The following is a 15,949-nucleotide window of genomic DNA, read 5'->3' as shown; positions in this document are numbered from 1 at the left end:
TCACTTAGTGTCTTGCCAGTCAATTAATATCCAGTAAAGAGAGTATGGGTGGGATTAATTCAGAATAAAAATGGCCTTTTGTTATTCATAAGTCCTGGTTGTGATCCTCTTTAACATTATGTTCTCTTCCATGAACACTTGGGGAACCTGGTAGGTCTCATACACGTTCGTGTTGATGTTCATGTGGGGTGGGGCAGCAGGTAGTGGTCAAGCCCCCTTTGATATATGATTGTACCAGCATTTTTTTATTATTATTACTATAAAATTATTTGCAGGGCTTGCTTTTCTTACGCATTCAGAGTTACATGAATTGCACATGGTCCTCTGTTGTTATAAACTTATCCTCAAACAAATACTGACGTGTCTAGTAAGAATGACTAATTTTTCCTATGGGGGAGGAAGATATTCTCATCTGGGTTGCTCCTCCTGCTCTAGGAGGCCGGGCTATACAAATCAGGCCATCGTTATTCCTTGCGTGGGAGAGAGCTCCCCCCCACAGTTTTTCTGTCCTTGCTGCTCCAGGAGACAGGGTCAAACTATGTCCTCACCTTCCCTATTTCTTAATCTAGTTTTCCTCCATCTCTCACTTCACTTTTCTTCCTTGCTTCTCTCTGCCTTTCTCCCTTGTTAAAAGCCTGTGTGGCTTTCATGCTGGCATAATGAAGGAGCCATTTCCAGCCAGCCCAAGACCTTCAACACTCAAGAGCAGCCCTCAACATGTAAAGGTAGAGGTACCCCTGCCCGTATGGGCCAGTCTTGCCAGACTCTAGGGTTGTGCGCTCATCTCACTCTATAGGCCGGGAGCCAGCGCTGTCCGCAGACACTTCCGGGTCACGTGGCCAGCGTGACAAGCTGCATCTGGCGAGCCAGCGCAGCACACGGAACGCCGTTTAGCTTCCCGCTGGTAAGCGGTCCCTATTTATCTACTTGCACCCGGAGGTGCTTTCAAACTGCTAGGTTGGCAGGCGCTGGGACCGAACGACGGTCCTCAACATGTAGGAGGGCCTTATTCCTTGCCAGTGGAGAGGAGAGACAAGTTTTGGATGGGTGGTGTTAGTTGCATGCAGGTCAGATATTTTGCTGTTAGCTCATGTACATGGAAACATGATTTCCTGTCTGCCTTGTGTGACATGCAGACAGTCTTAGAGTGGCTGCCCAGAAAAGATGCAACAATCCAAGTGCTGTTTCAAGTCCAGGAAAAAGTCAAGCCCTTCTTGACTAACTGAGCTATGGATGGCCATATACAAATACTATTTTCTTAATCACTTTTAGAATGTACTTAAATGCAGCTTTTTCATGTGAAAGGACATAATTTGACCATCAGTAACTTTTCCTCTCTGTCTCTTTTAATGTGTATCTTATATATATTTATTTAATTACATGGCTTGAATAATGTATTTTATTTCCTCTTGTGCTTCAGCTAGTTAGAAAAGTAAATCTCTCCATAGAATGGCTCTCATTATAAATAATATAAACTGTGGTCAAAGAAATAATTAGATTCCTTATAGCAAAACTTCAAGCTCTATAAATAAGTAGAGCGTGAATATTCTTCAGCTCCTGCAAACGGGAAAATAAGATAGCTCAGGGGTGTCAGATGTCTGTTTCATTAAGCATATCTGAAAATGCCATTTTGGCTTTATTTCTTTTCTGCAGTTACTCTCTAGAGTTCCTTGTTGTGTTACTGATCTCATTAATCCAAACTTTGACTACTTTACATCCTTTTTATACTCTAAAATAACCGTTGTTTATATATCTGCTGGTTTTTCATTTCACAAAAAAGTAGGATGCTCCCTGAAAAAAAAACTTGTGTCAAATAAACTGGACCAGGACCTTTGGAATCCAGAGGACGTAGAGGAATGAAATTCTGAGGAAACCTGTTCCTTAAAGAAAGAGGAGGAGGAGATTCACATTGCATTCCAAATTTAGGAATCTTCTTGTCCCCAAGTTGCACCATGTTCAGGTGTGACAGCCAACCCCAGTCCTAAGCCCCTTTGCTCTGTATAGCTTAGCAGCACAAGCCTGGAAAAGAAGAAAAAGTTATCCTTTACAAGGATAGAGCACTATAAGACTTCTGATGCAGGCTAGCAAGGTTTTTCTTGTTGGTGTTAAACTGCAACACTTTGCGGGAATTGGGATTGGGTGTGTGTGAAATTAGATTTTTAAAACTCCCATAGAGGCAAGGCAGTTTTTGAGAGGGAGGAAGTGGGAAAGGGCACCTTTTTACTTTTCAGGAGATAAGCAATCGCTAGGCGTACAAGAAATATGGTTTTGTCTTATTGTACTAGTGATATAGTGAAAGCAGCTTAAAAGATACAAAATTGGTAAAAGACATTCCACTAGTTCTAAATTATGCATTTTCCAAAAGTGAGCAAGAGGCTGCCGCCATGCAAAAAAAGGAGCCCTATCTATCAAAGGGGTAACACCTTTGGAATTGTGTGCATTTCCCCATTGGGATACCCATGTGGCCAGAGGCATAGCTAGGCTCCCATGTGCCCTTGGCCAGGAGCTGTTTCAGCACCCGCCTTGTCCGTTTCATTCCTCTGCCAAGGCACCCAGAGCAGTGGAGTGGCCCAGGGAGTGCACAGGCAGGCAGGCGGGTTCCGAACCAGAGTGGAGAGGGGCGGTTTTTGTGTCTCCCTGGGCCTGCGCCTTTGGCAGGAGCCAAACTGCCCAACCCCTAGGTATGCTCCTGCGTGTGGCAGGCCTGTTTTGAGCATGCACTGTTTTAGTAATCTCATTTGAATGAGGGGATTACATTAGTAAAAGGGTGTAACAGCATACCCAGAGCACACCTAGAACGTTATCAAGAAAGCAGCTATTTCATTGCAACATTAGTGAATTTAGCAAGAACTCTCATTGTCATATTACATTGGTAAAATATTTCTTTATTGCATTATTGAGCGCCCTACATTCAGAACTGTTGCTCTGAGTTAATTATCAGCTAACCTGCAGATTCCTAGGGCCAACACCAGAGTTTATTTTTATTTTTCAGGTGAATCGAAACTGTGACCATCATGCATGAAATTCAACGAATTCCCATTTTTAAAAATGAAAATAAGGAGTTTTTTCGAGAACAAAGCATACTTTGTGACTGATGGGCTGGAATGGTTTGTTTCATGGACTAATGTCCACTTTTGCCTTATCAATTTAAACAACAGTTTAAGACAAAGCTCATCAAACATTAGATAAGCATTTTAAGTTAATGGGCCATATAGTCCTATCATTTGACAAACACGAGAAGTGCATATTGCAGCCTATTTTTACAGAAACATCAATTATTAATAGGCATATTATTGCTGACAGAGGACCCAGCTAAATATGTGAATTTCGTTATCCTGTTTTGGGTCATTAACTGTAGGAAGCTTGTAAACATAATGGTTTCTATTCACATAGGAAACCTTCATTAAGATGTATTATTCTACTGCTGATATGACCATCACATACTACTAAATATGCAGCCTGCATCTAAGACGTATAAATTTATTTTTAAATGAGTAACTGCTCATAGGGTGAGTTAACAAATTTGAAATTTGCACAACCAGGGAAAAGCTTGAACGTAACAATATGAGGCAATTCTAAAGGAAAAGCATAGGTGCAATACCTCCCAGGTTTAGGAAATCTACATAATGGGTAGAGTGTAAAAGGATCAAGTGTTTTCTTTGGTTTGAATACCCACAATAGCTTACGCACAGATTTTAGTAGGCATTCTGAAGCTTGGGGCACAATTGAAAATGGCACAATGAAAGCAGGTTATTAAGAAGAAGATGAAGAATTCAGTTCTAGGATTTCAAAAAGCCAATTTCATTTCACGTGGTACTTACAAATTCACTCATGCATCAAAATACATGGGAAAAGGCTAAGTTAAGGTGCCTACTTAAGCTTCCATGTCATGTAAGAGGGAAACACATTCTGCTGCCTCACATACTGTGCTCACTTCTAGTTTGGCCTCCACATTTTCATTTGATGCCTCAGCCACAGTCTCCTTACTCTGTTGAATGGGAGCAACACTGATCAGTAGTAAAAATAAAATAAAATTGTAAGATACTTTTTTAAATCTAACCCTTAAATTCTGACATTCAAAGGCAGGGAGGCATCAATAGGAACAGATATCTCCAAGAACCTTGTTTGGAACCATGGCAGTAGAAGTTCAAAATGCATGCTTTAATTTAGGGAAAGTACCAACAAGTTCAAAAGAATGCCAGGGTGCTTCATAAGCTATGTCTAAGGAACTATATTTTTTTTCCAGAAAAGTGAATTCCTGTCTAAGTCAGGAGAATGGAAAGGAGCACAATTCTGGCAAAACTAATAGAAGTGGGGCAGAAATTAAGGAGCATATTACAAATGCATGGAGACTAGGGAACTGAGTGAAAAAGTGATGAGAAGTTATTGGACTTACCAATGAATTAAAATCGATGTTACTAGGCCCAGAGAGCACCCATCCCAGAATTCTAATAGGAATCTAAGGTGAAACTACTGGTTGTCTAACAAAAGAAAGCAACTTGTTAAATTGGCTTATGTTTTAGAGGATTTAAAAATAGCCAATGTAACGTAAATGTTTTTTAAAATATCAAGAGGCAGATATGGACAATTACAGGGCAGTTAGTTTATTGTCCTAGGGAAATTGGTGGTAAACATTATTAAATTTATCAAACATACAATAAAACATTTCTTTCTGAGTAAGGATCAGCATCACTTTTGCAAAGGAAAATCCTGCCTCAAATTTAAGTCCTTTGAGAGTATTAGCAACCACGTGGATCCAGTAGACATATTTAGACTTTCAAAAAACTTGTAACAAACTCAAAGGTTCCTGAGCAAATTAACAGTATGTACCAGTAATTCGAGGATAGGCTCATGGATTGCTAACTGGTCAAAGAACAGGAAGCAGCAGGAATAATGGAGAGATGGGATCTCCTTAACAGTGAAATGGCTACATTTATTGATGACTTCCAATTATTCTGGTTACTGCAAATTTAAATTGGTTTTAAATAGCTCCCATAGCATTGCTCCAAATTGAGCAAATGGACAACTGAACACAGTACTATTTACTAGAAAGCAACAGCAGATTATTATTAGCTTCAGGCATTGCTGTCAACTTTGGGAGCATGTTGGGCTAGATGGACTAGGCATGGGACAACTATTCCAAGCAGTGGCAACTGAATATGCAAGCCCTCCCTTTGAATGACCGGCAGTTCTGCTGTGGTCCCTAAACTAGTCATCCATCTTCCTTCCCTAAGGCAAAAACTGCTCTTGCGGGGGGAAGCAGCTAGGAAGAGGTGGTGGCAGTGCTCTGAATTTATTGTGATGCCAGATTATTTAGAGTTTTTTGTGCCAAGTGCCTTTTCAACTATACTTCCTGTCACCAAAGTTCCCACTTGTGTGTATGACATGAGGCCATCGTCCCTATCATCTGTTACGGGATTTAGATTTGAGTGCAGCAGATTTTGTTGAAATCCTATGCTCTGCTGTGGTATGGACAGTGCAGAAGTTGATTCTTGGGCACTGAGTGGAAGGGTGTTGATGCTCTACCTCACCTCATTTGGGAATGTAATTTTAGTTGGTATGGTGGCTGGGAGTGAAATCTGAGCGAGTTTAATACTCAGGCTAAGGCTGCTCCTTCCCCAGGGAGTCCAGATGGGTCAGCAGAGGCTACATGGAACCAATGCAGAACTCTGGCTGGCTAGTGTGAAGTTGAGCACAGGATTCAACTATTAATTTTTCCAAAACATCTACAGTCACAGTAGTAGGTAAAAATGAACATCTTTTCTTGAAATGTTGTAATAAAAGCAGCAAGAAGGCTGAGCTTTTGCTCCCTATGCTGGTTTACTTTTTCTTAGATGAAGCTATTAAAATAATGGGAAACATCTATAGTATTTTTTTATTAAAGCATTTTACTCTTTTAATTTTTATTTTATCCATTTTACCACAGTTCTCCCCCCTCAGGGGAAGTGGATTTTCTCACAGTCTCTTACCAGCTGCAAGAAAATGCCAGGAAGCAACTGACTAAACAGTGCACATAAAATTTAAGTGAACAAATTAGAAACAATACTTCACTAATTAAACAGAACCAATGGGAAGTGCAAACATTGGGAAATTCAATTTAAAAATCCTAGGCACCCTTCTGACATGGATAAACATTGCATTTGTTAAACAGCAGTCTTCTCACCCGCCTTTATGAAGCGTCCCATGACCCAACACTTAAAGCATTTTTCTACAGTATTGCTAATTGACAATGAAACATTCATAGTAATCCACTGTGTACATTCAGGGATTTTGTCTGTTTTATTTTTAAAGAAGCAGGTCTTTCCTGATGTTGAGAAAATTAGGTTAAGACTGGGAATAATTTGACCCAGCAGCATTTACTATGCATCCTTAGATGTATAGTACAGGCAGTTTACTACTGTTTTAATGTGGAAACTTGATACTGGACTCATTTCAGTCAGTGCTGTATCGACCAGTTGTAGTTACAAAAATCTCTGTGAAACTGATAGTAAAAATCCTTGAACCACTCGGTAGGAGTGGTTCAAGGATGGAGAGACGTGTCTTTTATGGTGATAATTGGTTGAAATACCCTTTACTCATGAGAAACACTGCATCCATTTATGGAATGAAAATGTGACGATCATATGCACACTAATCAGACAATCTTCCATAGCAATCTGTGAATTAACTGATGACTTTAAGTGCTTACGGTGCTATCATAGACTATGAGAAACTTGTCTTCCAATATCTGTTTAAAGTAAAAAATGTGATCGATGGTCCCACATATAGCATGGTATTGAGAAAGGAAACGCTGTGTGGCAGCTTATCCACTCTCTGCAGCTGATCATCTGCAACTCTCTTGAGCTGTTAGCCATTGATCCATCTAGCTCAGCAGTGTCTACTCAGATGGTGGCAGCTCTCAAAAGTCACAGGCACACTTTCCGCTGTGGTAGAACCTGCAAAGCATGCCTTCCTTCCACCACCCAGCAAAGAACATGGCTTGATTTACCACTGAGCCATGCCATATAACTGATATCCATGTGGTTCACACATTCAGGCATTTCTTATGTAGTGCTTGCCAGTGTCACACGAGTGAGTGATGTAGGCTGTGACCTCATCCTAATCCAGATGCTAAAGATGAAAGGAGAAGTGGAATGAAGGAAATGGGCTATTATCCAAAACAAGACACATAAGTGAACATATTAAGACAAACTGGGAAATAACATTTGATTGTGACAGAACTTGAAATAATTGCCTCTGATGTTAGTACAGTGGTACCTCGGTTTACAAACTTAATCCATTCCGGAAGTCCGTTCTTAAACCGAAACCATTCTTAAACCAAGGCTTGCTTCCCTAATGAGGCCTCCCGCCGCCGGTGCCCTTCCACCATTCGGCTTCTGTTCTTAGACTGAGATAACGTTCGTAGACCGAGGTAAACTTCTGGTTTTGTGGAAGTTCGTAACCTGAATCATTCGTAAACAGGGCTGTTTGTAAATGGAGGTACCACTGTACCAGAATAACACAGTTAATAAAACCAGGAATACAACATGGGACTGATTTTGATGTTTATTCCTGCTTCTTTTTTAGATTCCACCTCCTCATTTCCAAAAACCTAGCATTTCAATACTGCGTGCCCAGAAGGTGGATAATATAAGATGTGAACTTCAGGAGAAACATGAATTAGACTTCCAGAAAGCTCTAGTCAGCATCAAAGAGCGTGTGAAAGAAATTGAAGGTCCTGACATCAAAGAGAGCCTCCAGGACCAGATCCGCCAGTGGTTCATTGAATGCCGGTGAGGAACTAGCAGATTTATGTATATTACCACAGCAACTACACTTGTCATTTTATCTACAGTGGTGCCTCGCAAGACGAAATTAATCCGTTCCGCGAGTCTCTTCATCTTGCGGTTTTTTCGTCTTGCGAAGCACAGCTATTAGCGGCTTAGCGGCTATTAACGGCTTAGCGGCTATTAACGGCTTTGCGGCTATTAACGGCTTAGCGGCTTTAAGAAAAAGGAAACAAACTCGCAAGAACTCGCAAGACGTTTTGTCTTGCGAAGCAAGCCCATAGGGAAATTCGTCTTGCGGAACGACTCAAAAAACGGAAAACTCTTTCGTCTAGGGAGTTTTTCGTCTTGCGAGGCATTCGTCTTGCGAGGCACCACTGTAATCCCATTGGAACTGCTTTTGTGCATTTAACGGTTTTGGAGAAACACTTGTTATTCACTTGTAGATTATTAGGCCATCTCATTTCTTTGCGTCATTGTTACTTCATGAGCCTAGAGTTGCTCATGTTGTAGGAACTCTGGTTCAGAAATCTACAGCAGCAGATTGCTTTTTTGCTTTTGCACATGTGGATCTACACTCCCTGCTTCCCTGCATAAAGGGGGATTTGGTGCAATCATCGCTTCCTAGCCCCGCACACTTGCTTATTTACAGGTTTCTAGTACTACTAGATTGGGTCCCTCCTTGCTGTCCTTCCTCTAGCAGGTGAAGGCCTTCTTTTTCCAACAGGCTTTGGGGAACTGGCTGCTTTTGATTAAATGGTTGGTGCTGTGCTTGTTTGTATTGTAATTGTTGGTGTGTTTAAACAGATTTAATTGTATTTTAATGATAGGTTTTTCTATATTTGTAGCAGTTCTTGTTTTCATCTGTAAGCTGCCTCGAGTCCTCTCGGGGGAAAATATGGGGTATAAATCAATATAAATATAGTCCTACCTTGGTTTTCAAACGCCTAGTTCTCGAACGTTTTGGCTCCTGAACACTGCAAACCCGGAAGTGAGTGTTCCGGTTTGCGAACTATTTTTGGAAGTCTGACACGGATTCCGCGGCTTCTGGTTGAGTGCAGGAAGCTCCTGCAGCCAATCGGAAGCCACGCCTTGGTTTTTGATCGTTTTCGAATGTCGAACGGACTTCTGGAACGGATTCTGTTCGAGAACCAAGGTACCACTGTACCAATACCTACTGTACAAAGATACAGTCTCCACTGGTCTTTTGCCTCTCTACCCACATTGGCTAAAAGAAAGTTTGTCCCCGCCCCCCATGTGCTGAATGCAACACCGTGTTAGGGATTGTGAACTGCAGTCTGAATCTCAACTGCAGAAGTTACTATGATTAATTCTTCAAAATAGGTCAGTCTTCACCGGTTCTGAAGAGTTAAGCATTAAGATGCTCCCATTGTAGTTAAAGCAACCCAAAGTTCTGTAGAATGTCGGGATTTAGATATATCTGAAGGGGAATCAAAACATTAATCAAGTAAACACTGGGCCTTTTGGAGAGCGACTCAGCCAGATTCACAATCAAGGCCTTAACCCATCCTGTGGCCTCTGGCTAGAACACATTAGTCTGAATTTCATGGAGGATTTATGTGTTTCTGAAGTGCCCTGGGGAACTCTAAATTGGCATTCCTGACCTAATAACAGAGGATCTAAGTAATAGTAGCTTTCATGTACATACTATGCATTATTCTGACAAATGTAGATTAATTTTTTAGATGGAGAAGAAAGAAATGCCCTTTCAGACTAGGTTTAAATGGATGGCGGGCCAAGTGCAATGTCAACAAGCTTTCAGAGGTTTGTGGAAAGCGGGAGTCAGATGGGGAGAGGAAGTGGAGGATGGAGACAAAAGAATGTTTTCCATAATAAAAGATAAAATAATAGTGCTTGTGTGCTGATGTGAATTCTGTATTTCTTTTCACCATACTTGTACATTCTTGGTCCAAAGATAAATGTAATATTAAGTATAAGTGCTTGATATTATCTGATTCAATCAATCCATAGTTCAGAGAGTTTAGTAATGTTTTCTTTTACCAAGTATTTGTTTTGTCTAGGAAATAAGCCCTACTATAGCTTCACACTTGTGCAATTAAATCAAGTTTACTGTCTTTTTTCCTGTAGTGGTAATAAGATGTTTTTTAAAGCATGTAGCTTTGAGCTTTTTCTTTTGCATTTTCACCTTCCCACCCCCACAGCCCTCTCAAAGTATTTTTACCCTTCCCCCTATAATTTACCCCCTTATCCTTTCATACTTCATTTGTGCCTTAGTCTTCATTCCACCCTGCAATGGCCAGCTTCTTTCATCTCCTCTCTGGCTGTTGTGCATTCACTTCTTCCCTCTGTAAGAGCTTTCCTCTATTACCACCTTAATTTCTAATCCTCCTTGCCACCTTTTCTTTCCCATTTCTCCTTCTCCTCCTCCTCTTACCTCTCCTTTTATCTCGCTTTCTAATTTCCCTCAATACCTCCTCTGGATCTTTCCTCTCAGAGAAGGGAAAACTTTCACTTCTCCCCCCCCCCCCCAGATATCTTGGCGCCTTTACCCACCAAAGAAGGAATTCTTGGTTCAGGAATTGGTCCAACCCAGAGCTATAGCATAGCTTGGAGGTAGAGGCAGATAAGTGAGGAGGAAAAGTAGGCAGTGCTTGCGAAACCCCTGTTCTAGGGAGCATTCTTAGTTCATGTGGCGTGGCTATGAAGCCCGGTGAGCCTGGTGTCAGCAGTCATCATATTGAAGCGCTTGCCAAACCTCCAGACTGAGAGTGCCCCCCCACTTGACTGAGAAACAAAGGAAAAGACTGTAGATCTGTAGAGTTGGAAGGGATCCTGAGGGTCATCTAGTCCAGCTCCCTGAAATGCAAGACTCTCAACTAAGGCACCCACGACAGAAGACCACCCAACCTCTGCTTAAAAACCTCCAAGGAAGGAGAGTCCACAACCTCTTGTGGGAGCCTGCTCCACTGCTGAACAGCTCTTACTGTTAGAAAGTTCTTCTTGATGTTTCATCGGAATCTCCTTTCTTGCCATTGGTTTGGGTCCTGGCCTCCAGAGCAGGAGAAAACAAGATTGCTGGGGACAGCCATTCAGATATTTGAAAATGGCTGTCATACCTCCTCTCAATACAGTGGTGCCCAGCAAGACGAATGCCTCGCAAGACGAAAAACCCGCTAGATGAAAGGGTTTTCCATTTTTCAATGCGCTTCGCAAGACGAACTTCCCTATGGGCTTGCTTCGCAAGATGAAAACGTCTTGCGAGTCTTGCGATTTTTTTCACTCCCCCCCCCTTTTTCTAAGCCGCTAAGCCTTTAATAGCCGCTAAACCGCTAATAGCGCTAATCCGCTAAGCCGCTAATAGGGTTGCTTCGCAAGACGAAAAAACCGCTAGACGAAGAGACTCGCGGAACGGATTATTTTCGTCTTGCGAGGCACCACTGTATCCTCTTATTCAGAATAAACACATCCAACTCCCTCAACCAATCCTCATAAGGCTTGATTTCCATATCCTTGATCTTCTTGGTTGCCTTCCTCTGCAAGTATTCCAGCTTGTCAATATCCTCCTTAAATTGTGTTGCCCAGAACTGGACATAGTATTCCAGGTGTGGTCTGACCAAGGCAGAATAGTGTGGTACTATTACTTCCCTTGATTGAGACACTAGACTTTTCTTGATACAACCTAGAATAGCGTTAGCTTTTGCTGCTGCATCACACTCTTGACTCACGTTAAGCCTGTGATCTACTAAGACTTCAAGATCCTTTTCACGTGTACTACTGGCAATCCAGGTGTCCCCCATCTTATATTTGTGCAGCTGGTTCTTCCTGCCTAAGTGCGGAACCTTACATTTGTCCCAATTGAAATTCATTTTGTTAGTTTTCATTTTGTCCCTCCTCAGATATATCCTGCTTGGTCTCCTTGCAGTCCATACATTTCAGATGGGTACAGCTGTACTGGTGTGGCTGGGTACCACTAGGAAATATAAATCGCCCCAGAGGCCCCTACAGTGACACTGAGCAGTCTTACATTTTGCAAACAGCTCAAGCCAAAAAGAGCACTAGGCATCTGGCTTGCCCCACCCTACTGGGTGAGAAGCAATGTCCTTCGTATTTGAAGTAGGATGAGTGATGACACATGAAGGCATATTTGAAGGAGACCCATTTTCACGTGGACATCCCAAAATCTGGAGTTGGCACTGTTGGCTGTGCCACATATTGACCAGTAATCAGTCTAGCATATTCTTCATGGGCAATTCCTTAGCAGACAATTTGCGTGGAAAGTGTTCTCTGAATGTAGAAAGTTTGAAAATGATTGTATTATTAATCATTATAGGAAAAGAATAAATGCCTGGCTAGATAATGCATTTCTTGATTAATAGATAAGCAGTCAAAACAAATGGCTAAGCGTATTGGTCCACTGAACAGAAGAGAAGTATTTTAGGGGGAGCAGAAGGAACAGACTGAAGGTTAGGAGAGCACTGTAAAGAATGAACACATTGAAGAGGGAAACATCTAAGAATTGCTTTGCAGGAAAATTTTACTCAATTTGAAACCTGAAAGATATATTCAATTGTTGTTAGTTTAATTGTATAACCCTTTTCATACCATTAGTGTGAATCATGTTTATTTCCAAAAAGAAGGTAGTTAAGCCCATATGTAGTCAATCTGTTTTATTGAGTGCTGTGGGATTTACAGGAGGCCAGAGACACTGATGTAGCTTCTGTGCAATGGCAAAAGTTGCCTACTTTAGTCTAGACATAAATATATGGGGTTTCCGACAGTAATGGAGGCAGCTTGGGGGCTTAGGAGAGGATCAGCCAGAAGCCCCTGTTTCTTACATTTTCTGTACTTGATTAAACAAATAGAAAAAGTTAGTTTGCAGTCATATAGCCTGTTGAACACCAGAGTCAAGCCACCAGATACAATATTTTTCCTACTGCATTAACGTTTACAAAATTTGAAATGCTGAGTTGTGTCACCACAACAGTTGTAAATAGTTTCTTGATTTTGCCATTCCATTAAGTGTTTGAAAATGATCACATGTCAATTTTTAAGCAAACCAGATTTTCACCTCCTGGACTAATATGCAGATTATAATACTGTTATCATTTGGATTTTTCACTTCTCTGAATTTTGTGACGTAGTTCTCAGCTCAAAAAATTGTACCAAAATGCATAAAAGCATGCATAGGAATGCATACATTAAGATTAAATGTGTAGTTACCGGTAAATACAGTGGTACCTTGGTTTAAGAACAAACTGTCTTATGAACAAACTCAAGTAAAACTGACATGGACCCGAAATAGGGTAAATGTCCATCCCTGGAGAAATCCAGGGCTGCCAGGTCACCTGAGGCTTCCACATGTGCTTTTTCCTGGAGTTGACATCCTTTGTTTACTCACTTGCTACAGTGCATCCAGACAGTATCAGCCCATTGAATTCTGCTGTTTTCTGTGTTGACTCCTGTGGTTTTTCAGAACTCATTTCTTGTGTGAGCTGGGTGAATTGTATTACAATTGCAGCACCAGCTTGTCTAGTTGGGGCAGGCAAAGTAGTATTAAGGCCTTTAATTGCTGCTTTGCCTTTTATTAAACACTTCAAGTCTGCCCATTTTATTGCTTCCTGATGAGTGTGGGTGGAGGATTAAGCGATGAACAACTTGTAAATTGCCCCTTGAATAGTGTTAATTGCCACAACTTCGGCCTAGGGTTTGTTTTGTTTTGTTTGATTTGTGTGGGGGGGAAGGCATTGATTATAGTTTTCATCTCTTCTTTTTTTTCTTTCTCTGTTTTTATAACATTGGCACTTTTCCATGTTGTCAATGCTTAGCTAAGGTTGTGTCTCTTGTTTTGGGGAAGTTCCTGTAAAAAGTAGATTTATCCTGGAGACCTGTGCTGTTGGTTTAACCTGCAGATCTGTAAAGAAGACTTCTAAGCAAGTATTACAATCACTAATTTTGCATTTTCTTTATTCAGTGCTGTAGTGAAACAGTACGTATCCAGAGATGAACTGGGGTTGCCATAATTCTAGCCAACCTGGAACAGCAGCAACTGAAATCCTTTTCACGCATTCAATGCTGAATGCACAGAATGTGTGTGTGCCCCAGGAAGGGAATATTAAAGGCTAGATGGGTGTTCTCTAAATCTTTGGATCCAGGGAGGACCTCTTCAAGAGGGGCTGTACCACCACATCTTACAAGGCAGTAGATCCATCCAGTCAACCTTGTAGTGGACTTTCCCAGCCATGATGGGCAGAGATCAAGAGGGCTATATGGTAGGGTAGAGGCTTCTGTAGAGTTGAAAAAAGATGTGCTGTTTTCATTCCTATCTCCTGACACACCCCTGTATTGTGTGGGGAAAGGTGTTGTTTTTACTTTGAAGCACAGAGCCCTGCAGCCCTAGATCCCTGATCTGGCTAATTCTCTCTCCCAGTTTCCAGTTTTGTCCCTTTTTCAACTGACACTTCAACATTCCATATATCTTGGAAGCTCACAGAACCTCTGTAGAACAAATTACCAGCCTTCAAGTCACATTTGCAAGCATCTTTGTAATGCAGCGTTGGTCTGCCAGGGGGCCTGGTGCCTGAAGCCAGATCTGTGTAGAGCATGTCCTTGTGGATCCTGCCATCTTCTATTCTATGGACATGACCAAGCCAGCTAGATGTCACTGGGACAGGAGTGCAAACATGTTGGGAACGTGGGCTTGGGAGTGCTCATCTGTGTTTGAATCTGTCTTGAAATGTGATGCCCATGGCTCACTTCCATTAAACAGAGTGCTCAGCACACAAGCCTGGTATGCCTTCATCTTGATATTGGATATTTATGTTCACATTATTTGGAGAGGCAAGCTGTTTCCGTAGCTGCCTTGCCAGTACACTTGTGCAACTCAGCAATGATGAAGAGGTTGCTGGTTATGGTGCAGCCCAGGTAGACAGAATCATCTATCACCTCAAACGTGTGATGACCAACGCTGATGTGTGGAGTATTGGTGGTGTCCTGACCCAGGATACTGGCCTTCGTCAGGCTGATGGTAATTCCAAACTCCCTGCAGGCTTGGGTAAAACAGCTGATAGCTACCTTGGAGTGCGCTGTCACGGCTGCATCACCAGCAAACAACATCTGTATGTGCATGTCTGATTACAGTAGGAATTGCATTTCAGAGTAATGGCACCACTATGCTAAAAGTCTTTGCTTGTCCGTGGGACAATCGGGAGAGGTGCTTTGGATGATCTTGAGTGTACAGTTGTACCTTGGAAGTTGAACGCCTTGCGACTTGAACGCTTTGGCTCCCGAACACCGCAAACCCGTAAGTAAGTGTTCCAGTTTGTGAACATTTTTTGGAAGCCAAACGTCTGACACAGTTTACACGGCTTCCGATTGAGTGCAGGAAGCTCCCACAGCCAATGGGAAACCGCGCCTTGGTTTTCAAACGTTTTCGGAAATCGAACAGACTTCCGGAACAGATTCCGTTCAAGAACCAAGGTATGACTGTATAAGGGACAAGGTGTATAAGGGACAAGGTGATAAGGCAACCTGGTCCTAAGCTGTTTTGGCTCTGTGTACTGCATAACAGCCAATTCCTAGGGGCCAAGGTCTCTTCACCCTCCCAATAAAATATTTGAGGGGGCCAGGTCCCCCCCCCCAGGTCCCCCCCCCAGTCGATGGTATTTAAATGGTATGGGAGAGCCCCATCATGTGATTGATTATGTAGGGTGGGGCTTACATGCCCCCCATATTTTATTCAAGTTGGCACCCCTGATTTACTGACAGTAGGACATGGAACTTAGCTCAGTAATGCACTGGGTATACACAGCTTTCAGCACCAATGTAGTGTACTGATACAGAACTTTCCAACCAGAAGCCGATCTTCAGAATTCTGCACTCAGTGCAATCAACCTAAAGGGCAATATCCCACTCTGAAGGTTACCAGACCAAACGATCTCTGTCCATGAATGGTCATAGCTGGCAGACCACATGCTTCTGCATACCTAGGGAGTCCCTCATGTATACAGAAACCTTACCTTATTTTAGGGATGCCTGCTTTGACTCCTAATCAGGCAGTTGAGATTACTATTTGAGGAAACAGACATGGTAACTACATGGATAAAAACACAAAGCTGTCGGTTTCTCTTTTGCAAATATGAAAAGTGGGAGCTAATGAGATTGGCATCCCAAGGCACTCTAATGTGTTTTTTGGACTGCAAAGC

At 42.0% G+C, this 15,949-nt stretch overlaps 1 protein-coding gene across 1 annotated transcript in view; it reads left to right on the top strand.

Annotated features, from left to right (window-relative positions):
• DRC11 (dynein regulatory complex subunit 11) overlaps positions 1 to 15,949 on the top strand; it is an 82,334-nt gene that overhangs the window by 14,021 nt on the left and 52,364 nt on the right. Inside the window, exon 6 of the mRNA XM_081016677.1 lies at positions 7,567 to 7,772. Within this exon, the coding sequence (XP_080872803.1) occupies positions 7,567 to 7,772 (206 nt within the window). The remainder of the gene's footprint in view (positions 1 to 7,566; positions 7,773 to 15,949) is intronic.

This window comes from Podarcis pityusensis (assembly GCF_964106645.2).
Source record: "Podarcis pityusensis genome assembly, chromosome: 1".
Taxonomy (NCBI): Eukaryota; Metazoa; Chordata; class Lepidosauria; order Squamata; family Lacertidae; genus Podarcis; species Podarcis pityusensis.
The sequence above is the reverse complement of the archived record's forward strand: the minus strand, read 5'-3'. Positions and strand labels throughout refer to the sequence as shown.